This window comes from Urocampus carinirostris, chromosome 18 (assembly GCF_059441175.1).
Source record: "Urocampus carinirostris isolate Australia breed hairy pipefish chromosome 18, RoL_Ucar_1.0, whole genome shotgun sequence".
Classification (NCBI taxonomy): Eukaryota; Metazoa; Chordata; class Actinopteri; order Syngnathiformes; family Syngnathidae; genus Urocampus; species Urocampus carinirostris.
Genome location: NC_142366.1, coordinates 17,737,845 through 17,762,461, shown reverse-complemented (window position 1 = coordinate 17,762,461; position 24,617 = coordinate 17,737,845). Strand labels below are relative to the sequence as shown.

Below are 24,617 nucleotides of genomic sequence, written 5' to 3'. Positions count from 1 at the left end.
AAAAGCCGTTAATGCAACAAAACTGTAAAAAAAATATATAAAACGTTTTCTATGAGGCAATTTTTTAGACTGACCACACAAACAGCAAATACTGTAGGTATGGCGGACCAATCTGTCCATATAAAGAAACAAATGTATAGATAGGTATATATCTACATATATATGCCAATCAAATAAATGAACACATAATCACCTAATATCTATATGTATATATAATAAATGCAATGAATTCATTTATTTATATTCATCATATATTTTGTCATTTGTTTATTTCAGTATTTATTTTGTTCTATATTTGGGCGTAGTGTATTTTTTGTTGTAGTGTATTTTTCAATTTATTTATTTTGTTTTTTATTTTTTTGTGAGTTTTGTCATGTACTCTGTTGTGTATTTTATTATCTGTTTTGATGAGTATTGTTTTCTTTTATTTTGTCATTTATTTATTTCTGTATTCATTTTGTCATGTATTTGATAATTATGTTATGTTGTGTATTCTATCATTTATTTTGTCTTTTATTTATTTCGGTATTTTCTTAGTCATGTGTTTTGTCAAATATCTTGTCATGTATTTTTGTGTATTTTTTTAGTATTTCATCATTTATTTTGTCATTTATTTATTTTGGTATTTATTTTGTCATTTACTTAATGAATTTGGTTGTGTACTCTCTTGTGTATTTTATTATCTGTTTTAATGAGTTTTTTATTTTTTATTTTTGTAGTTATTTTTTCATGTATTCGATAATTAATTTTGTTGTGGATTTTATCATTTATTTTGTCTTTTATTTATTTCGGTATTTTCTTAGTCATGTGTTTCGTCAAATATCTTGTCATGTATTTTTTGTGTATTTTTTTAGCATTTCATCATTTATTTTGTCATTTATTTATTTTGGTATTTATTTTGTCATTTACTTAATTAATTTTGTTGTGTATTTTATCATTTACTTTGTCTTTTATTTACTTCGGTATTTTCTTTGTCATGTATTTTTTGTGTATTTTATCATTTATTTTGTCATTTATTTATTTTGGTACTAATTTTGTTGAGTATTTTGTCATGTATTTTTATGTATTTCTTTATTTTGTCGTGTATTTTGTCATGTATGGTGTTGTGTATCTTATTGAGTATTTTATCATTTTTTTATTTCTGTATTAATTTTGTTTTGTATTAATATATTGATTCAGATAATTAACCAGTCAAAGGCTTTTCGAGTTGTATTGTCGTGTATTGTGCCATGTATTTTATAATGAATTTTGTTATGTATTTTAGCATTTATTTGGGCTGTTATTTATTTTGGTTTTTATTTTGCCATGTATTTTGTCAAGTATTTTGTCACATATTTTTGGTGTATTTTATGATTTATTTCGTTGTGTATTCTGTATTTTATCGTGTATTTAATAATGATTTTGACGTGTATTTTATCATTTATTTTGTCTTTTATTAATTTGGGTATCTATTTTGTCATGTATTTTATTGCGCATTTTATCATTTATTTCATCATTTATTTATTTCGGTATTAATTTTGTTGTGTATTTTGTCGTGTATTGTGTCATGTATTTAATAATGAATTTTGTTGCGCAATTTATCATTTATTTGGTCTAATATTTATTTCAGTATCTATTTTGTCATGTATTTTATCAAGTATTTGGTCATGTATTTTTTGTGTATTTTATCATTTATTTCGTTGTGTATTTTGTCGTGTATTGTGTCATGTATTATATTGAGTATTTTATCATTTATTTTATCATGTATTTATTTCGGTGCTAATTTTGTTGTGTATTCTGTCATGTATTGTGTCATGTATTTAATAATGAATTTTGTAATGTATTTTAGCATTTATTTTGTCTATTATTTGTTTCGGTATCTATTTTGTCTTGTATTTTGTCACAACAAAATCTTATTTAAATGAGTTATCTGAGCTTTTCACTTACAATACTGAACAAATCAAATATTGGAGAAAACTTCAGCCAGTTTGATCCATCCCCAAAAAATACATAATTAAATACACACAAAACAAGGACAAACGCATAAACAAATTAATAACTTGCATTTATATGATCTAAAAAGGCATTAGGTGATTTAGTTTTGTGTTCATGTATTCGCTACCTGGCGTATATTTGTAGATATTTATTTATAAATGTATTCCTACATAGTATGGCAGGATCGGTCCTCCATAAAAACCAGCAGCAGATCACAAATAAATCCGGACAAGAGCTGTTGTCATCTTGCCTTTCCTTCTTTTTCAGACAACAGCAAATTGTTGAGTTTGATAACAACGTTTGCAAAGTCAGTGAGTTCCACAAAGTCAGACGTGATGATGTTGACCCCCTCCGAACCGGGCCTCTGGACCTCCACCCAGGACATGATAGCCGGCAGGTTTCTGGTTCAAAGAAAAAAACGGATATTTTAGAACAAACTGCTCTATGGAACGCTCTGCACTCTGAGATTCGATCTGCAACCTCGATGGAACTGTGTAAATCTAGGCTTTCAACACACTTATATTCTATAGCTCAAGCTGAGGTTTTTGAGTTTTTCCTTGCCCTCATGTAGGTTTTAGATCAGGGGATGCTGTAATAACAGTAGTTTGTGATAGTCTGTGGTCTGTGCAGCCCTTTGAGACTCTCTATTATTAAGGGCTATACAAATAAACATGACTTGACTTGACATAGTAAAAAATAGTACTTTAGGGGAGCCTGACTTGAAAATTTATAATATAAAAAGTGTGCCTTACCTGAAGGCTGTGGATCTTGCACAAACTCACCACTGAATTACGATTCAGGGATATAAGATTAGATTATAAAACGATAAAGGTGTCATGATTACCGATGTGATGCACCTGTGCCCGCTCCTTTGGCGCCAACTGCCTCGGACTCTGATTGGCTCCCTGTCCCTATTTAAACCCACTCCTATCTGTCCCCTTTTGTCGGTCCGTCAGCAAACCTCAGTTAACACTAGGCAAGCCTTTTTCGACCCTGACTCCCACCTGTTTTTAGCTCCCATCTGTCCCCAGCTTCGACCCGTTTTTTGATCCTGACCACGTCTATTCTCCCGTCCCGGGTTTCGACCTCTTTTGTCCCCGACCACGTCTACTCTCCTTTCCTGGCTTACACTTCCGACTCCGAGCAAGTTTTTGATCTCCTGTCCTGGCTACTGACCCGTTTTTCGGTTCCTGACACCGCCATCGCTCGCCACGGAAGATCCACTTACGCGTTCAGAGCGACCTGCTTCCCGTGTCCAGCAATCGCCGGATCGTGGGCGCAACCTTTTCTCTTTCATCCAATAAAACTTGTGTGAAACGCAACTCAAGTTGGTCCTATCTCCGTTTTGGTCTTGACAAAAGGATTTTTTTTCTTTTAATATTTTCCCTTCACTTAGATTTAATATTTTGTAGTATCAATCAAATGAGAATTTTGAATTTTAAAAAAAAATGAAATACAATTGAACTTATGCGAACTTTTTCACTCAAATTTTACACAAATATAAGTGCAAATGACTTAATGTCTTTTTCTTTCATTATTTTTTTATGTAATCGCTTACTTGAATTTGGGGGATTGGCTATATCTAAACTACTATGTGAATCACAATTTTCATGGGTGTGTGATTTATAGGCTCTGAAACCGCTGAACCACCTCCGCAAGTGTCTTTGGCTAGGTTTCGCGTCAAGGCACCACCAATAAATACAAACAAAATTGATAAAAATCTTCTTTCGTGTGGTCTGCTTTTGTGAGATCTCTAACGCCCTCTGGTGGCCCAATTGGGTGCTGCTGCTCCCAAAGACCGTGCACTCTGAGCAGCCGAAACCAATCTTCTATCAGCCCTGGCCATTTTGCTTCTCTATTAAAAAAGAAGCTAAAGGTTCTTTATACTTCTGCAAAGACACCGATATAATTTCCATTATAGCTCTAACATTCAAGGACAACTTGGACAGATCCTCAGCATCAGATCGTTGACGTCAATGCCCGTACGCACCACCCACCCAAAACCATCAACATATTCGTTCTGAATAGTAAGACCTTTGTATAAATCCAGTCACGCATTTTTCGGGACTGTATTTTTGTTACCCGTTACTCAATTTCCTTTCTCTACGGAGCGCCTTTTATTAGGTCCTTAACTAGTTACTTTTAAGACAGTTACTAACTCAGTTACTTGTTATTATGGAAAAAGTAGTGAGTAACTATAATGAATTACTTTTTTAAAGGAACATGCCCAACACTGGAGATAAACGCATGGCCGCTATTGGTGTGTGAGTGTGTGTGTGAATGGGTAAGTGTGAAGCACATTGTAAAGTGCTTTGGGAGGTCTTCATTGACTTGAAAAGCGCTATATAAATGCAGACCATTTACCATCATTTTCAATCACTGTGGGTAGAAAGCATTGTTTAGCACCAAGTGTTGCGGTTAAGAGAGACAAATCTACCCACACTACTGATTTTTTTCGCCTTAAATTTGCCCTTATTTAAAAAAAAAAAACAACAACAACAAAAACAAAAAAATCTTGACTCGAGACAAGTATTTTTGTCTATGGCTGCTTTATTTTGAAGTGAGACTAAGTCTTTGTGCGTGGATAAACCGCACGAATTATCTGTTTTGGTAAAAGCTTGCCAATTCCGGTTTTTAACCCACAGGTTTGTTAAAATAGTGTACCTTTAACAGCCAGACTTGACTTTTTTTATTTTTTAAGTATAATAACATTGGATGGGCTGCACGTTGGATAGGTGGTTAGCATGGAGCCCCATAGTGCGGAAGTTCAGGGTTCAAGTCCAGCTACCACAGCCTCCCCATGTGCAGTTTATATGTTCTCCCCGTGCCTGCGTGGGTTTCCTCCCACATTCCAAAAACATGCATGTCAATTTAATTGGTTTGTCTCTGAGTGCCCTGCGACTGGCTGGCACCCAGTTCAGGGTGTCCCCTGCCCAATGCCTTAAGATAGCTGGGATGGGCTCTGGCACCCCCGAGACCCTACTGAGAATAAGCCGTGCGGATAATGGATGGATGGATGAACAAAACGATGGGTGTTTCCTGAAATATTCTCTGGTTAATAAACGGTGGTCAGCAACTACAGCAACAGTGCGTGAAGTGAATTTGTGTGTGGTTTTGGTGACATCCAGTGCACATATTTAAAATTGCAGGTCATTGAGACGATGCGGGTCATTTTTCTCGTGCGCTTCTCTTAGTATTGTTTCACGGGCCGGATTAAATCTGTTGGCGGGTCCTGGTTCTGCTACGGGATTTATGTTTGATACCCCTCTTTCAAAACAATTTTATTTATTGTTAGAAGGTAATTAAACCTTGTTGAACATATCGACTTCCTCCACAGAGGCGTTCGAACACGAAGCAGAACTGTCGCATGTCAGACGCCCTTTTATTTCAAATATTCGGCTGGCAGAACAAAACCAGGAAGTCTGCGTGTTTTTCTTAAGGGCGATAAACAACTCCAGTTTCCTAAGAGGTGCCAAATTAGGGCTCCAGTCTCACCGGAGCATCTGGTCATGGTTTGTTACCTGAAACGTGACCGGTTTTGCTTGCAAATGTAAAAATATCAATGGAAATTGCTTCAAATTTTGTTTTCATCTCAGGGTAGCATCCTAAAGGGTAAGAAGTTGTAAATATCCAATTGATCCTTGACTCATTCCAAGCTAGTGTAGAGTGGTGCTCTTTAGCTACTTGGACACATAAATTAACCCCCAAAAAATCTGAAATAAATGCAATTGGCACTCAAAAATCCTAAAATAATTTAATTTTAAACACAAGATAAAATACTACACCATTGACACACATATATCTAGATCATATCATTTATATAATATATCTATATATTATACCTATATAATATAGCTATCTCTGTTTTGTTTTTCTCTTTGTCTTTCTCTTTTTTCTTTTTTTTTACTAAACTCACTGCAAACTAGATCCTATATTAATATATTGATTCAGATAATTATCCAATACCACAGTGGTTCTCCATTTTTTTTCCAGCACAGTACTCTTAACCAGTCAAATGCTTTTCGGGTTGGAGATATTAGGGCATTTACAAAAAAATACCTATAAAATTATTTGTTAAAAATTTGTCAACTTTATTCCACTTTTTGGACGTCAAAAATTGTCACAACAAAAACAATATCAGTTAATTTGGTTCATTTGTAGATATTTCTTATCGCACATTTTATTTCATGATTTAAAAAAAACAGTGAAACTACATAAGGTGAGCTAAATAATCTATCATCTGCTATATTAGGTGGTTCTACCCATTGTATGTAGTATTATTATTATTATATGACTAAAAAAGGAAAGTTGAAAATATAAAATTATAGAAATGACGCAAAAAAATCCCGTGTTGGAAGTACATGGTGCTGATTTTTCTTACAAGTACAGGAAATAGTAGAAAAAAAGTAAAAATAAAAGGGAATCAATACAATAATGCACAAAATAATTCATTTTTTTCTGTTATGGTTTATTCAATTAATCGTAATATATTAGGGTGAAATACATATAAAATAAACAATAAAAATAATGCAAAAACAATCTTACTCTGTTGGTTATATTTTTAAAAATGTATTAAATGTATTACTCATATAGTAATATTCCCAATTCTCTAAATACAAAACAATATTTTATTCGCAAAATAATATAAGCATCATATTTTTGAATGTCAACAGTAAATATCTGTACCCCAAAATAGAAATTTGTTTGAAATCGACCACTATTTTAAATTAAAATTGAATTTATGTAAATATTTTCTTTAAAAAAACAAAAAAACGTAATTTAACAATGCTGTAGTTTTAACCCCCCCCTTTCCGAACCAATGCAATTATAATAAATGGTCATGTGAGATGTTTTACTGCCCTCTATTGGGCATACATAGACCCAAACTATTCTTCTTTTTCCTTTATATGCGTGATCTTTTACCTACCTATCTAATTATACGTTTTCCCCACTTTTGCTAAGTTTTCGTATAACAATTTTTGTACCGATTTATTTTAATAAATATACTACTACGTACAATAAGCGACAATGAATTGACTGAAAGTGGGGAAGAACTAATAATACTGAAAAATGTGTTTGTGTTGTTTATTTAGTCAATGAAAAAAAAAAAATTATCTTTGTTTTTGTTCTATTTAGTTTCTATTGTTGTGAGTGAATAGGTGCCACATTGTGTTTGTATCTTTTGTTATTAGGGCCTCATGGGGCCCTAAGCCAAATTATATTTGGGGCCCCCTATTACTTGATCATTTGCATCCATACTAGAACTTAATTGTTTTATTTTTAGTATTTCTGAAGTCGGATTTTTATTAAGGTTCGGTATTTTTTTGTAGTGTTACTGTAGTTTTATTTTTTGCAATATTTTTTGTAGTAATTTTTATGTAGTATTTCCATAGTCCTAGTTTTTTGTATTTCTGTAGTACTTTTGTTGCATTTCAAAAGTAGATTTTTTGTAGTATTTTAGTATTATTACAGTAGTTTTATAATCATGGTATTTTTGTACTATCACTGCTGTATATTTTTTTTAGTATTTTTATACTATCTCTGTTGTATTGTGTAGTATTTCCATATGAGAATTTTTGTTGTATATCTGTAATATTTTTGTAGTATTCTTGTGATATTTCCATGGGAGATTTTTTGTAGTATCACTATAAGTGTAGTTTGCAGTATTTCAGTCGTAATCCTCTTGTAGTAGTATTTTTGTAGTAGTATTTCTCTAGTATTTTTTTGTATCATAGTATAATGTATTTTTGGGGTATTTCAGTCGAAGTATAATTGATGTATTACCAAAGCAGTATTTTAGTAGTATTTTTGTAGAACTTCCATAGTAGTTTTTTTGGAGTAAATAATACTGTTGTAGTATTTTGTAATATAGGATTTTTGTAGTCGTATTTTTGTAATGATTCTATACTCTTTTTTTATTTTCAGAATGAAAGCAAAATAATATAAAGGTCCCTGTTCTTAAGCACTATATTTGATATTTTGTTTTGTATTTATTGTGTAGCATTTTTGTTGTATTTCGGTGGAAGTATTTTTGAGTAGACACACAAAGTGTCAATGGGGAATGAATGTTGGTACCTAAAATGATAACCGCTCTAGGGGCCCCCTAGTGGTTTCGCCGGCTCTGTTAATAGAGGAGCAATCGACTGAGGTTGACAGGTACAAGGTTGGGTAGGGTTACTTTAACATGATTACTTTCAATTACTTTTGGATGACTCCAATACCAAATATGCTAATAAAAGACAAAAGAAACTAAATACGAATAAAATGATGACTCACAACGCGTGGTGAGCTTTCTCTCCTGGCTTTGATCTCTTTGATCTCCGGCAAAACTAACATCAAATGCGACAGAAACAAAATGAAAATAAATCCAAACAGCTTGCCAGCATCATTTTTGCCGTTCCATGTATTCCGTTACTCCCCAAGCCTGCACAAAATTTAGTAATTGTATTCCTATTTAGTTTCTTTTGTCTTTTATTAGCATATTTGGTACTGGAGTAATCCAATTGAAAGTAATCAAGTTAAAGTAACCCTACCCAACCCTGGACAGGTATTAACCTGATCCTTTGAAAAATCAAATAGTAAAATCAACTTTAGCTAGGCTAGGATATTCTACTCAAGGCTAAATGTCTTACTTCTCCACCAGGTAGTTGCGTAGCCCCCAAACTAGCCCCTTGGCCACAGTGTTGACCCGAGGTGTTAGGATGGCCTGGGAAACGTGGAAAGATCCCTGCTTGGCTCGTTGCTTCAAAGTTGTCTCCAGGAACTGGGCAGAAAATGTTTTTGTTTATGAAAAAAAACAACAACCTTCGAATAAGATGTCATGATCTCTTTCTAGCATTTTCTCGGTTCGCAGTTTAGATATTTTTATCCTTGCTGTTAAAATTGAATTTATTAAGGCATATCTTTGTATCATTTCCTTCATTAAACGTTTTGATTTGTAAACTCACGTTTTTCATACTTTACAACAACCTTGAGTGAAAGACAGAGAGAGAGAGAGAGGGGGGGGGGAGGCAAAGAAAGAGAGAGAGAGTGAGACAGAGACAGTCAGAAAAAGAGAGAGGGAAAGAAAGAGATTAATAGACAGAGAGAGACAAGGAGACACAAAGAGAGAGAGAGGGACAAGGAGACAGAGAGAGAGAGAGAGAGAGAGAGAGAGACAGAGAGAGAGCCAGAGAATGTGACAGAGAGAGAGAGAGACAGAATCAGTCAGAAAAAGAGAGAGAGTAAGAAAGAGAGACAAATAAACAGAGAGAGACAAGGAGACAGAGAGAGAAAGAAAAAGAGAGGGAGAAACAAGATATACATAGGCAGAGGGAGAGAGAGAGAGATTGAGACAGTCAGAAAAACAGAGGGGAAGAAAGAGGAATAGATAAACAGAGAGAGACAAGGAGACAAAGACAGAAAGAAAAAGAGAGGGAGAAACAAGATATACATAGACAGAGAGAGAGAGAGTAAGAGAGAGAGAGAGAGGGAGAGAGAGAGAGACAGAGAGAGGCAAAGAGGAAGAGCAAGACACACACACACAGAGAAAGACAGTAAGAGAAAATGAGGGAGACAGTATGTACGAGAGAGAGAGAGAGAGTGTTTAAGAGAGAGACAGAGAGTCAGTAAAACAGAGAGGAAAATAAAAAGAGACAGACAGACAGACAGAAAGAGACAAGGAGACAGAGATAGAGGGAATAAAAAGAGAGATGGAGAAAAGAGACAGATAGACAGAGAGAGAGTGAGAAAAAGAGAGAGGGAGAAAATACAGACAGATAGAGAGAGTGCAAGAGACAGAGAGACTAAGAGGGAGAGGGAGATGTAGACAGAGAAAGACAGAGAAAAAGAGAGAAAGACAGTGATAATGAGAGAGAGGGGAAAGAGAGAGAGAGAAAGACAGATAGACAGAGAGAGAGAAAAGGAGAGATAGAGAGAGAGGGGTAGAGAGAAAAAAGTGCAAAAGTGAGAAAGAGTGGGAAAGAGTTAGAAAATGAGACTGAAAGACAGAGGAGAAAGAGAGAGAAAGATCAGGTGAATTAAGATGGGGGAGATGGAGGGAGAGATATGTATAGAGAGAAAAAAGGAGATGGAAAGAGAGAAATGAGGTAAGAGAAGGAGAAAGAAGACAACAGTGAGAAAGAGAGAGAGATGACAAAAAGAGAGAGGACATAAAGATAGAAAAACAGAGATGGAAGGAGAGAGAGAGAGAGAGAGAGAGAGAGAGAGAGAGAGGAGACAGAAAAAATGAGAAAGAGAGGGAGAGGAAGAAAGATGAGAAAGGAATGAAAGAGACAAAGAGGGAGAAGGTGAAAGAAGGTGACAGAGACAGTGAGAAAGACGGAAAAAAAAGAGTAGAAGAAAGAAATAATTGACAGAGTGAAAGTGAGAGGAGACATGCACAGAAAGCGAGCTAGAGATAGAGAGACAGAGAAAGGGGGGAAAACGAGACAGAAAGAAAGAAAGAAACAGAGCAATGGAACTAAAGAGTGAAGAGAGAAGAAAAAAAAGGAGGTGGAGACAGAAAGAGAAAATAAGAGAAATAACATGAAGGTTCATTTATTCGTACCTCACCACACACGAACCTCTCAAATGCATGAGATAAGAAGAAACGTACATGGATTAGTTTGCTGGCTTGTGTGGTGTTTGCCCAGGGTGCAGGGATTTTCTTGCCAGGCCACAGGACAGAAACACCTTCGGCTGAAGGATGATGGTAGAAAACTATGACCTGCAAGTGGAAAGCATGCTTCAAATATCAACACTCTAGTTGGGTTAAGATGGAAAAAACAAACCTTATTCCGAATAAATGAAGATACTGTGACAAAATAATGAAAAGTCAACTTCATATCCTGTCTTTATTGTACAACGTGAAGCATTTTGAACAGTGTCTGTTGGATGGATTTCAAAATACTGTCACGGTTGCCATGGCGCTCAATTGGCCCCGCCCATGGACACCGGCTGATACGCGTTGACTGATTGCTCCTTGGGAGTACTTACACGCGGTCCTTTGAGCCGTTAGTTGTCTGTGTCACGGGGGACCGGACCAGAACGGAGGCAGGAGGCAGGAAGGGAGAACTCAATTGCGTTGACGATCAAAACTTTTATTTAGTAAAATAAAAGTCGTCCAAAACTCAGGGACAAGACAGAACAAACAGGCTTTAACTAAAAACGTGCAAACACAGGTTTCTTCCGACTCGAACAAAACAGGACAGAGCAAAACAAAACAGGACAGAGCAAAACAGAACGGGAGATGCAGACAGAAAATGCAAAACAGAAAATGCAATGAGCCAGCACCCGCAAAACCCACAACCCACTCTTAAATAGCACACACGCAAATTAGCTGATCTACTGCAGCCGTGCCCAGGGGGGCGGGGCCAGCCGGTCACCACAGCGACCATGCTGGACACGGCAGTCTGAGCGTCTGTGAAACTTCTGCAAGACTCCTGTTAAACTCTGTGAAATGCCTAGTCTGTGAATTTGCCTGCGTTTGATCTTATTTTTTTAGCCTGATTTTTTCATTCTTTTGTTTGGATTTCAATCCACTTCTGCGAGACATCAATCCCCGGATCGAGTGTGCGCGCATTCCTCCTCTCCCTAATAAATTGCGAGTACGTTACGCTATTGGGTTCTAAATTCTGTTTCCTGCCCTCGTTCGTGACAAATACTGTAGTTACTAACTAATAAAAAGCCTTCATAACACAAAATCCCGCTTGGACTAGATTTGTCAGTTTGATTTTGAAATTAGAGCAAAATTTGATATTTAGTTTCGCAGTATGACTTTATTTTGATTTTTTTTAGTGTTTTTGTAGTATTTCTTTTGTAATGACCACAATTACAGAAAAATTGTACATTAGGTCGCTGTTTGAAGTATTCCATATGTTATTTAGTTTTTAGTATTACTGTAGGTTTTTTTTTCTTTTCTTTTTTTTAGTAGTATTTTGAATGTCAGATTTTTATTGAAGTTCTGTAGTTGTCACGACCGGGAAAAGCAGTTGACCCAAATGCATAATGTTTCACACAATGCTTTATTAGAGGCGATCTGTTGGATCGCTGGTCAGGTGGAACAGGAAGCCCTCGCGGCCGATGACAGATGGCGAGGAGGACAGGGGAAGCCGGAGAGCCGAGTTTATTGTGGACCGGACAAGTCGGGTAGCCGGGACAGGAGAACAAAGCGTGATCGTGGATCAGAACAAGTCGGGTAGCCAGGAGGGGAGAACGAAGCGTGACCGTGGATCCCAACAAGTCGGGTAGCCAGGACAGGAGAACAAAGCATGATCGTGGATTGGAACAGGTCGGGTAGCCGGGACGGGAGAACGAAGCGTGATCGTGGATAGGAACAAGTCGGGTAGCCGGGACGGGAGAACAAAGCATGATCGTGGAATGGAACAAGTCGGGTAGCTGGGACGGGAGAATGGAGCGTGGATCGGGAATCGATACAGAAAACAGAGGAGGTAAACAGACAGGATTCAGGTAGCTGAGACAGGAAAACGGAGCGGGGATCTGGGATCGGGAATCGATACATGACTTGAACAGGTCGGGATCAAAACCGGAGCCAGAGTCAAAAGTGCTTGCCTTGCATGCGCTGAGGTTCGCTGACGGACTGACAAGGAGTGAACGAGAATGACGTGCTTACATAGGGAAAGGGCTAATTAGGGAACGAGTGGCAGCTGGGGCTGAAAGAGTGAGCGCAGGTGAGGGCAATTAGCGGGCAAGATACCAAATTGTGACAACATCAGGTCCCAGTATTTAATTAGATATTTAGTTTTGTAATACGTTTGTAGGAGCATGTAGTACCATTTCTCCTAGTATTTTGTAGTATACACTCAAAGGGCCAATGAAGACCAAGCTGGCACAAAGAAAAACATATATTTTTAGTAGTAGTACCTTATTTATGATCATTTATATTATCCATATACTTTGACCATTTTTCTTCGGCGGGCCGGATTCAAAAGCCTGCAGGTGGCCTGCGGGCAGTAGTTTGTCCACGCCTGCTATATTGTATACGAGTGCTAAAAAGCACAAGGAAGAATACAAACCAGGGAGACTCAAAGCGATCAAAACACACCATTTAAAAAAAATGTACCCAGCCTTTTTGACTTTGATTTTGTTCATAAAAAGAAAGATTTCGGCCATTGGCAGTGCTCATTTTACCTCTGAAAAGTGATGAGTCGCATGCTCAAAAATCTATGGGTCCCAACAGAGGTCCCCAAAATTTAGTGTTATCGAGGTTGAAATTGTAAATCGGTGACAAATATATAATAAAAATCTATATATTCATTCAGTTTTAATCATTAAATTATGAATTCATTTTCTGCATCAAATTATTTTTGGTAATATACCGATTAAAGGGATCACCACAAACCTGTCTTTTTTTTCATTTTCTCCTTTTATAATTCCTTTTTTTCTTCACTTCTTTATACAACATCAAAATTCATAATATAATGCATCAAAGCAAGTGAGCCGTTTGAGAACCGGCTCTCTTTAATGAGTTGAGCCGAAAAAGCCGGTTCTCTAAAAAGAGACGGACCTTTCACTACACAACTCGAGAACGGCGTGCAGACGAAAACTCGAACCGCGAGACCAAAACAACATCTGCCGGATCTGCCTGACGAAATGTTTGGAGTGCGGTAAATCTTTGTTAAAAAATGATAATGACAATTTCGTGTCAAAAAAGTTGTGTCCTGGAGACGCATGTTGATTTGAGACGATGCGTCCCCAGCAAAAAATGATGCGTCTAGGACGCAGGGACGCGGGGAAAGGAGAACACTGCTTTGGGGTATTCATTCTTTGCAGTGTATGTAGAAAAGCAAGCTCTGTGACTTTCCACTGCTTTCCAATTTATTTGATACAAAATATATTGAAAAATCTCAAGGAACTTCTTGAAGTTCCGTCAAATACTCCCAAGGGTATGAGTACTGTTCTCCCATTGTCATGATTACTAACTCAGATCACCTGGAGCAATCACGTGGCGCCCGGGTGGGCGCCTTCTGATTGGCTGGCACTTCTCTCTTAAGCGCCCTGCGTCTAGAGAGCAGTGTCAGAGTGTACATTCTGTAACTCTGTGTGTTTCTCCTGATATCCCGTTCATTTAGAACTCTGCTTACCCGATTCTGCCTGCCTCCGATCCGACCTGTTTCTGTCCCACGCTTCGATCTCCTCTCCAGACCCGGTAAACACGACCTGCCTGACTTCCGCACTACGATTCTCCCCGGCGCTGCTGCTGACGTCGGACGGCCATCACGTCTCCAGCAAGCCCTGAACGCTTCCTTAATACAGACTTAAACGAATGCTCTGGGGTCCACTGGTCTGTTCTGGTTTCATGATACCCATTTGACAACTGGAGTGGTACCTATCAATTGAAACACAGGTGTAGTGAAGGGCTGACCTGGTATTTGTTTTTCCATAGGTAATCCAGAGTGATGGTCTCCACTTCACAGTTCTTGCAGAGTTTACTGCCAAAAACCTCTTGAAGCATCTTGATGAGGTATTCGTGGTGTGCCGGGCCCATTGCATAGTAGTGGTTGAAATCCAAGAAGATGACCTGTTTCAAACATCCAATTGTGAGGTGACACCACTAAACATGACGCAGTTTTTTTAAAGATGTATTAAAATAAAAACCTTACCTCTTTACTGTGTTTGCACAAGAAGTAGTTGATTTCTATGAGGCCATCTCTTACCTTTGACAAAGGAAAATATTTCACCTTCAAGGAAACATACCGGAATCAACTGGATCAACCTTTTGTCACGGCAGGAAGAGCAGTGGACCCAAATTCGTAACGTTTCACACAATACTTTATTAAGGGATCGGGGAAGTCAGGGTGAGAGGAAACAGACAGCGATTTGGTGCTCACTGGGCAGGAGGAGCAGGAAGCCCTCGCGGCTGGTAACAGGTGGCAAGTGGGACAAGCGGGGGCGGATGATCAGAGCGTGATCATGGATCGGAGCAAGTCGGGTAGCCGGGACAGAGGAACGGAGCGTGGATCGGAACAAGTCGGGTAGCCGGGACAGGAGAACGAAGCATGATCGTGGAATTGAACAAGTCAGGTAGCCGGTACGGGAGAATAGAGTGTGGTCGTAAATCGGAACAAGTCGGGTGGCCGGGACAGGAGAACAAAGGGTGGTCAGGAATCGATACAGGAAACAGGGCATGAAATCAGGCAGGATACAGGAACAGGTCCGGATCAAAATGGGAGCCAGAGTCAAAGGTGCTTGCCTTGCATGCGCTGAGATTCGCTGACGGACGGGCAGGAGGGACAGGAAGCCCTCGCGGCCGGCGACAGGTGGTAAGTGGGGCAGACGGGTCCGGAGAGCAGAGCGTGATCGTGGATCGGAGTAAGTCGGGTAGCCGGGACAGGAGAACGGAGCTTGGTTTGGAACAAGTCGGGTAGCCAGGACAGGAAAACGAAGCGTGATTGTGGATTTGAACAAGTCGGGTAGTCGGTATGGGAGAACAGAGCGTGGTCGTAGTTCGGAACAAGTTGGGTAGCCGGGACAGGAGAAGCAAGCGTGGTCGGGATCGATACAAGAAACATGGCATGGAATCAGGTAGGATACAGGATCAGGTCTGGATCAAAACGGGAGCCAGAGTCAAAAGTGCTTGTCTTGCATGCGCTGAGATTCGCTGATGGACTGACCAAGAGTGACCGGAAAGGAAGAGCTTGAATAGGGAGAGGGATAATTAGGGAACGAGTGGAAGCTGGGGCTGAAAGAGTGAGTGCAGGTGAGGGTAATGAGCGGGCAAGTGACAGAATCATGGGAACCTTTATTTTTGTACTATTTTTGTAATTTATAAATCCTTCTTTTCTCACCTTGTGTCCAAACAGACCATGGATAAAGAAGATCTCCAGCCCACGCTCGCCTGGTTTCGAAGAGACCCTAAGATCAAAGTAGCGAATACCTGCATCCAGTTGCTCCTTAAACGACAAGTTCTGCAGAACCAGAGCATGAAAGTTTGTTACCAGACTCCATAACAGAACTTACGCTGAAATATATGATGTGTACCTGAGTCATGGACCACTTCACCATTACTTTCTTGGCTAAAACGCTAAACATGGTAGCCAGGTACTTGACATAGACCTTTTGATCAGGACCTACGGGAGCATGCACATCCACCCAGTAGGTGAATGAGTCGTGAGAACCTACAGATGAGAAAATCGGTGAGTAGGGAGGATAAAGAAACATCTATCTATCTATCTATCTATCTATCTATCTACCTTGGTTATATCCCTCAAGAGGTGAGACCGACAGCAAGACAAACACATACAATAACAAAGAAAATAAAAAAAGGGGAAAAAAATAGCAAAAAAACACACACAAACATTTTTGGACCATGGACAACCCAAATGCCCAAAGACCCAAGGAACCTAGGCACCTAAGTTGGTCATGCTTTCGTCCCTCCAGATGAAACAGGACACAAGAAAGCGGACATGTCAGGGTGACACGACACACTCTTCTCTTCAACAGCAGGGCCCGACCGCTTTCACTGGTTTACCCCTGCCGCATCATACAGGTGCTCTGCCCATCCCTTAGAACGCGTCCAAAACATCCTACTATCCTCTCACAACACCTCTCCACTCATTCTTATCACCAACAATAGCTCTAGCTTTCACTAGATTTAAACCTCTTTCCTGCAGTGCACTCATAACACCATCCATCCACGTCAATCGCGGCCTTCTCTTGGTCTCCTTCCATTTACTTCTGCTCTGTAGATCCTCTTCAACATTCGCTCCTCATCCATCCTCTCCATGTGTCCAAACCAACCAAGTACTCTTTTATCCACACACTTCCTCAGTTCCACTACTACTCCAGTTCTGTCTCTCACAATTTCATTTCTCAATCTATCCAATATTGTCACTCCTAACATACTCCTCAAACACTTCATCTCAAAAACATTTAATGTCCTTCTCAGGCTCCAAGTGTCTGCACCAGACATGGGACCAAGTCACACATGTGCAAGTCTCAAGTAAGTCCCAAGTATTTTTTTCTTGGGCAAGTCAAGTCAAGTCAAGTCACAGGCTGTGTCAAGTCAAGTCAAGTCAAGTCCTGTAATAGGTCAAGTCAAGTCCAAGTCAAGTCACCTTTGGCGTACTGTTGTAATTTTAGCTTCAGAATCTGATCTTAATAAAGTGAAAGGCAATATATAAGAAATCAAGTAATCATCCTTGGCTAATGTGCCTAACCTGTAATAAAATATTTGTATCCTAAATACTCATGTTCAGTAAAATACATCATAGACTCAAACAAACAGTGATATCGTCAGTATTTGGTATTTATTGACAGAAAAAGTGATCTGTAGATCGAAACCCAAACTTTTACTTTTTTTTTACTTTTACAAAGTAACAATAACAGCTAAAACAAATACTAACTTACAGAGGATTAAACTGTCACATTTCTCTTGCTCTTTTCTTTGCAGATTTCTCTCTCACACGCTTTCTGTCACTCACTCAAACAGTATATCCATAAGTCAATCCCTTTTTATGAGGAAACAAATAACAGCTAAAACAAATAGCTTATTATTATTAAACTTTGTTACATTTCTCCTCTCTCTCTCACTCACACACTCACACACACTCACACACTCTCACTCACTCACTCACTCACTCACTCACTCACTCACTCACTCACTCACTCACTCACTCACTCACTCACTCACAATGACACAAATTAACTCACTCACTCAGTCACTGTATATCCATCAGTCATTCCCTTTTTACAAGGTATTGCATTTGCAAAATAGAAGATTAGACAGGGTCTTATCTGCAAGCCGAGCTCGATGGGGTCTCATAATGATTCCACCATGGCTGAAGACTCTTTCCACTGGGGAACTTGAGGCTGGCACTGACAAAGCTTTCATTGCAACAGGAAAAAGGGCAGGGAGGACAGCCCTGTTTGCGTCCCAGAAGGACAGACAAGGCTGCCCACAACAAAGAGAAAAATAGTTATTTAGTTGTGTCTCTGGGTTGGTGGTTGGGTCCTGCTTGCGGCGTTTTTTGTAGCCTGAGAATAGGCCAGTGCTGTCTTCTTGCTGGCTTTCGCTTTCCTCCTCTAGGAATTCAGGACTCTGGGATGTTGTGTGAGGTTGCACCTCACGTAGAATCAGATCTAATTAAAACAAAGAAAAAAAAGGGCAAGCGTAAGATCTCATGAGCATTATTCAAAATTGAACATCCACAGTTTGATACGCTTGCAAAATCATCTCTAAAATGGATTATAATACTCATATAACTGTTTTGAATTACATTTCCATAATTTGATAATGGTGACACGCCTAAGTGTACATCACGTTAAAAAAAAAAAATCCACTGACCTTTTACCATGTCAACAATGTTATTCTTGACATCATCGGTGACAAGCACATCATGCTGAAGCCACATCATGGAGAAAGCCGGGTCCAGGACAGCTGACCTGATGTAGACTGGGTCTGCAAATGGCAGCTCTTCCCCTGATGCAGCTGACAACATCTTCACATTAACGAAGATTCCCCGGAACCGTTTCTTCAAAGAGAATTGCAGGCTATGGATCATGCTTCCCAGGAAGCGCACTTGCGGCTTGAGTCTTTCCAAGTGGTGGTTAAGAGACAATACACAGGGGAGGACAGAGCTAATCGTCACAATCTTCTCTCCCTGAGTAAGATCAGTGGCCTCTGCAAATGGCTGTAGCACATCACAAAGTTCCTTCATCAAGTTCCACTCCCTAATTGAGAAGACCAGCTCACTGTGTCCCGTGTTCTGAACAACACTGCACAAGTCCTGGTGACTGAATGAGAGCACTGCCTTGACTTGTCGGAAAGTTGAATTCCACCGTGTGTTTACAGCAGCGGGTATCCCTCGCTGATCAAACTTCTCCTCAAACGCATCTTTAAAGGTGCTGGATGTATGCAAGAGAGAGCTAAGCTTGGAGCATTTTGCAAAGGAACTGTTCATGATCCGTGCATCCTTGAGACCATCACCAACAGCTAACTGCAGAGTATGCGCAAAGCATTGCTGACGTTTAGGGCTTCCTCTGTTGATTGTGCGGTCCACAGTCTCCCAGTCACCTCTGGAGAGGTCTTCCCACAATTCTTCATCATCCAGATTGTCATCATCGGTTACTTCGTCATCTTGATCCTTCGGAAAACAGACTGAAAATGCTCGCTTCATATTCGCAGCATTATCACAGATTATGAAGTCGAGTTTTTTCCGAATGCCATAATCCTCACACAGGGAATCAAAGGCTTCAGCAATGCGCTCTCCTGTGTGAGATCCCTTGAATCTGCTGCATGCCAGCAGGTATGACTTCAGCATGACTCCTTCTGAGGTTGTTAAGACATGGCCAGTGACTCCCAAAAAGCCGCGCATCCTCCTATCTGACCAAATGTCTATGGTAACCGACACATGGTCTACACCAGCAAGAATCACTTTGATCTTTTCTTGCATGTCTGCAACAAGTGATTCTATTGTTGAAGTTATTGTTCTGCGGCAGATAGGCTGGTATTTGGAGTCGACCACAGACATGAAGTGCCTGAAATGTTTATTTTCCGTCATTGAAAGGGGCATGCTACATCCAATCACAAGATCTGTAACAATAGCATTGGTTATGGACTTCTGTTTGGGATGATTTGCTGAATATGCTTCCAGAGGACGAGACTGGATGAACTGTGATATTGCAGGCTGTGTAGTATCAGTGCAGGCGTTTCTTGTCCTTTCATACTCTGCATATCTGTGAAGCAGATGCAAAAACAAGAATGAGATGTCCTGTATGGTTGGGCAGACATGAAATCATGACATATGGTTAAAAAAACAGTTGTTTGAAACTTTCTGTATTTTTTTTTATCTATCTTCTGGATGATATTACTTAATATCAAATCAACTGTAACTGAAGCTTTTACCACATTTTTTTACTTTTTTATGCTCATAAAGCTGGTATATCTTAACCATGTGATAGTTAATAAATAAAACAATTTATTTAACATTTCCAACCATGAAATCAAAATTTTTAAAGAAAATAATGAGCTAATATTTATTTTTATACTAAAAAGTTACTAAAAAAAAACTACAAAAAAAACTTCCATAATTGTCGACTTAGTGGTCTTAATTATAAGATTGGATTAACATTATTGTCACTATTTGATTTGGAGACTACTGGCATAACTTTTGATCTAGCCTGCACGATTGAGGCGGTTTTAGCGTGATGACGTTGTAGTCTGATTGGTTGTAGCATAGTCCAGTAGTACACAGAGGCATTTGATCAACGCAGCCTCTCGGATGGTTGGCCAGACTAAACTCGTGTGATGAGTTTATCACACGTTTATCACAGTTTATTAATAGTCGCGATAGCCAGGCTTTATTGTTGCACTTTTATTGCACTTTATTGTTGTCAATGTCTACGCATAGGACAGTGTGGAACGTAATTTCGATTCCGTTTTATGTCAAGTACATTTGAAGGAACTGGCAAATAAAACTGACTTTGACTTGACTATGTACGATCAGCATGCCTGTGAAAAAGAGCGGATCCCCCTGCAGCTGCCGCCAACCCCACACTCTCCCCAATCGTGGAAGGTGCCCTTTTGCCAACACTTCCAAATTATATGCAGATTGAGACTATAACATTAAGGCAAAGACACATTTTTCAGGGATGTGATTTTTCCGCTAATTCGCGGAATTCCGCTTTCGCTCCAAAAATAAAATTTTAAAATTTCCGATTCTTTTAAATGGTAAAAAAAACGATTTCGTCTCGACAGCGTTCCATTTTAGTGTTTCCGTAACTGAAATGAAACGTACTTGCGATTGGTTGAAGTCTCCGTGTTGACCAATAAACGCGCTCCTTATAAAGGCGTAGGAGTATGCCATTGTTCATTTCTCACACGTTTTTGCCGAGTGTTTAAAGAAAGATGTCCGAGATCGAACGCAAAGATGCTCCGCGAGTTAAAGAAATTGCTAAGATCGTAAAAAAACAAGTTTCGATCGGACTGGTTAGAGAAGGAATTATCTACAAATGTTGGTGACCCCGACGTGATCCAATGTAGCGAGCAGAGACGGGAGTCGTAAGCGGAGTGTCAAACAAAGGTGCCAACGAAAGCTGCTTTAATGACATTTAAACTGGCGATAACAAAACAAACACGAGAGTGGCTAGAACCGGCCGAATTAAGAGTCCCCCTAGGAACTCGCTAACTAAACAATGGTTCCGTGGGTGAATTATGTACAACCCACTACAGTACTTTCATTTATAGATAACATCTTCTTCTATAACAAAGACATTTATGGTATGTTCTAATATGAGTTACTTTTCATTTGGTCATGATACAATTATTTGTTCATGAAATTTGAACTCTTCAACATGATTTATGTGTTAACTTAGTAATCACATGAGTTAGATATGATGATATTCTCAGTGATAGTTTTTAATAGCAAAGGCAGTCCAATGTTTTTTAATGTGACTGATTTTGAGTTGACTTAAACTGTAATTTTATATGGGATAGTTCAAAATACATTGAAAATGTATGCTGTTGTTTTGTCTATTTCTTTGTCATCTGAGTGCATTGAAAGTACTTAAAAACACGGAAAACCCATGACCTCCGGGGGGCTTCGCCCCACTTCTCCCCCCACCAGGGCACTGCCCTGGACCTAGCTGGGTGCCCGCGGCCCCCAGACCCCCGCCTAATTTTCAGATAATTTCACTTTGGTCAAATCACATCCCTGATTTTTGATCATGTACAGTGCACGTGTCCTTCTCAACTTCACCGCTTAGCCTACCCTATTTTCTCAATTAGACAGCCCGTTTATCCGTAGCTCCTAGCTCAATATGCCTGGCTTGTCTTTTGCGTTACCCGTTGTAGGATAGACGAGGCACTATGAGCACAAATGCATTCGTTTTACTCAAACATACTGCAATGTTTATAAAAGTAAATGAATGAAGCATCATTGACGCAGGTTACGATAACCTCTCGTCTCTGCATAAGAATGTCACAATGATAAACTGAAACCCCCCTGTGCAGCGGCTAAATCGCCCTGCCGCTCACTCTTAGCTAACAACCAAAGAGTAAGCAACTGGACTTTTTAGAGATTGAGCTGTAGATGTTCCTCATGGAAGTTCCTCAAGCTCAAATTAGAAGTCCAGTTGCCTACAACTAAACTGTATGGATAAAATGACCTGGGTGAATGACAATATTCACAGACATTAGCCAACATCCAACTCACCAGATATTAACACATTGACAAACAGATATTAACACTGACAAACACTTACTGGGCAGAATGGCTCTTCAAATGTCGGATGAAATTTGAGGTGGTGGTCTGGCTGTCCGAAATTTTCCCGTTGCAAAATTTGCACTGCGCTGTTCGCCGTTTACCTTCTTCACAGAAGTTTTTGAAGCCAAAAGTTACTACCCTCGGAGCAGACATGCTGACTTCAGGTGGTTGCCGTGGAGGTGTGTGGCGCATGGGCAGAGTGGGCGTGACATGAGAGCGTTTCTCAGCCCGCATCCCGTACTGTAATTGTCAACATTATTTAAATAATGAAATATATATATATATATGAACACGCAAGTCATTCAAGTCATCGTGGCTCAAGTCAAGTCAAGTCCCGAGTCTTAGATTGCCAAGTCCAAGTCAAGTCACAAGTCATAAAAACAGCGACTCGAGTCGACTCGAGTCCAAGTCACTAAGTCTCAAGTCCCCATGTCTGGTCTGCACCATACAACACAGTCGGCACAATCACACTCTCATACAGTCTCCTCTTAACATCCATACTCATACTCTTGTTGCTCATCACTCTCCTCAGAGCACCCAAAACCTTGCTTCCTTGATTCACTCTGTGCAATACCTCGCACTCCAATCCACCAACTGCAGCCACATCACAACCCAAGTACCTAAAGCTTTCAACTTCTTCCAGCACCTGTCCATGCAACCTTATTTCTAACGCCATGCCCACTCCATCACGTGAACACCTCATCGAAAATCGGTGAGTAGGGAGGATAAAGAAACATAGGCGATCAAAATGTACCTACCTGGAACGGCAAGGTGTTTAAGCGGCATGACGCGAAGTTTCGGGGGCAGGGAGCCCATCCAATCGGCGTTGACATTCCCGATGCCGGCAGGACGAGTCTTCATCCCTGCCAAGTCCTAAAAGCTAAAAAAAACCCCGTCAGGAGACAGCCTCGCAGTGCGATTGCAAAGTCTGGAACATCTGCTCTTCGCCATTCAAGTGTTTAAAACGATTAAAGAACATTTTGGAATGTTCGATGCACTCATATCGTCTTCTAAGTTCAGGTATTGATGGACCGGTGGTGCGGGTTAACTAGCTCAGTAATCCTCTTAGGAAGACATTCCACTTGTTATCCCCGACACCCATCTGTCTCTTATCCCTGGATATCAAGACCACTCAGAAGCAGATAGATAGATAGATAGATAGATAGATATAGATAGATAGATAGATAGATAGATAGATAGATAGATAGATAGATAGATAGGGGTGGCAGTAGCTCAGGAGGTAGAGCGCTCGTCTTGGGATCAAGGGATCCCAGTTCAAATCCGGGCTCGTCCGTGTTACATGTTGAAGTTTCCTTGGGTAAGACACTGAACCCCTAATACCCTCAATAAGCAAGTTAGCGCCTTACATGGCTGCAAGGCCGCTATTGGGAAATGTGGAGCACATTGTAAAGCGCTTTGGGAAGTCATTGACTTGAAAAGCGCTGTATAAATGCAAATCACTTCATATCATAGATAGATAGATGGATAGAAAGATTTCATAGTGCATGAATAATTTCCTGTTCTTAATTTTTTGGGTGGGATTGGGCTTATTTTGAATGAGTTTACTGGAGCTCGTTAGAAAATCCATAATTCAAATCAATGTTTTTAGAAAATCTGTTCTTTTTTTCTTAACTCTGGTAGTTGACAGAAACGATCCACCCTGTGCAAGAAATGAAAAAAACAGATTTTTACTTTATTTTATATATTACTTTTTGCAGTGCAATCATAAACATCTTCCTCAACAAACTGTTATTAAACATGTTATTCTGCGAATTGTCTGTCATCTTGCTGCTGCGGCTACCCCAAAAACTCAAAAAGGCTGGGCAAAAAAAATGAGAAGTACAATGGTGCATTTAGGTCACTTTAAGTCGCCATAGTTTGTATTCTTCCCTATACTATTTAGCACTTGTTTTCAGTTACACTTGAAGGATTTTATACATTTGACTATAAAGGATTTTATACAATTGAATACAAATTACATTTAATGCAAAAGATATTCACTGACTGGGCTGTAGTACAAGGTCAGGGCAGGCTGGTGGAATATGTTGCTTACAGGAACGGCAGGAACGGGACGTACTTCTGATAAGATAATAAGCACACCCAGACACAGTTGACGAAGAAAGGCCCTGATGACGTAAAAAGGCTCGGTGTTGTTTTGAGGACCCCAGACATCGGGACGCTCGTCTATGAGATGGTGAAGCCCAGGGGTCTTCCTTGGCATGCCCATGGAAGGAGCCGGCACACCATTATGCGGGGAGAAGATGGCCAATAGGAGAAAGCTAAAGGACTTCAGAAAAAGGGTTTCCCAGGGACTCCAACGTCGCTTCTTCAGCCGTCTCTGATGAATTTCACTTAGTTCTATTTTTACGGAAAATGAATCTGCTCCTGTGTGGAAATGTCAGCTTCCTGTTCATTTTTCCCTCAAGAAACGAGAGCACA

The 24,617-nt window shown here is 39.6% G+C and overlaps 2 protein-coding genes across 4 annotated transcripts; both read right to left on the bottom strand.

Moving 5' to 3' along the window:
- Window positions 1-335: 335 nt before the first annotated feature.
- On the bottom strand, window positions 336-23,217 carry plcxd2 (phosphatidylinositol-specific phospholipase C, X domain containing 2). Of its 3 annotated transcripts, none has more exons than XM_088322267.1 (8): window positions 22,937-23,217; window positions 15,955-16,091; window positions 15,762-15,881; window positions 14,577-14,630; window positions 14,339-14,494; window positions 10,571-10,681; window positions 8,607-8,737; window positions 336-2,375 (listed from the first exon to the last, which is right to left on the bottom strand). In XM_088322267.1, exons 1-8 carry the CDS (start codon window positions 23,037-23,039, stop codon window positions 2,216-2,218), a joined length of 972 nt encoding a protein of 323 aa, XP_088178393.1. In that variant the 5' UTR covers window positions 23,040-23,217; the 3' UTR covers window positions 336-2,215. The 3 variants fall into 3 exon arrangements, with proteins under 3 accessions (XP_088178393.1, XP_088178394.1, XP_088178392.1); XM_088322268.1 differs by having other exon boundaries at window positions 15,955-16,043; XM_088322266.1 differs by lacking the exon at window positions 22,937-23,217 and adding an exon at window positions 16,167-16,396.
- Window positions 17,343-19,123, bottom strand: LOC148348530 (zinc finger BED domain-containing protein 4-like). The gene is made up of 2 exons (XM_088322704.1): window positions 18,260-19,123; window positions 17,343-18,054 (listed from the first exon to the last, which is right to left on the bottom strand). The coding sequence occupies exons 1-2, from the start codon at window positions 19,089-19,091 to the stop codon at window positions 17,663-17,665; spliced, it is 1,224 nt and encodes a 407-aa protein (XP_088178830.1). The 5' UTR covers window positions 19,092-19,123; the 3' UTR covers window positions 17,343-17,662.
- Window positions 23,218-24,617: the final 1,400 nt, after the last annotated feature.

Coding starts and splice junctions, on each gene's coding strand:
- plcxd2 (XM_088322266.1), bottom strand. CDS start 16,284: ATGGTCCAAAAATGTTTGTGTGTGTTTTTTTGCTATTTTTTTCCCCTT. Junction 16,092..16,166: donor TCTTGAGGGATATAACCAAG/GTAGATAGATAG, acceptor TCTCATCTGTAG/GTTCTCACGACTCATTCACC. Junction 10,682..14,338: donor TATGGAAAAACAAATACCAG/GTCAGCCCTTCA, acceptor TTCCACTTGCAG/GTCATAGTTTTCTACCATCA.
- LOC148348530 (XM_088322704.1), bottom strand. CDS start 19,091: ATGAAGCGAGCATTTTCAGTCTGTTTTCCGAAGGATCAAGATGACGAA. Junction 18,055..18,259: donor CATTGTTGACATGGTAAAAG/GTCAGTGGATTT, acceptor TGTTTTAATTAG/ATCTGATTCTACGTGAGGTG.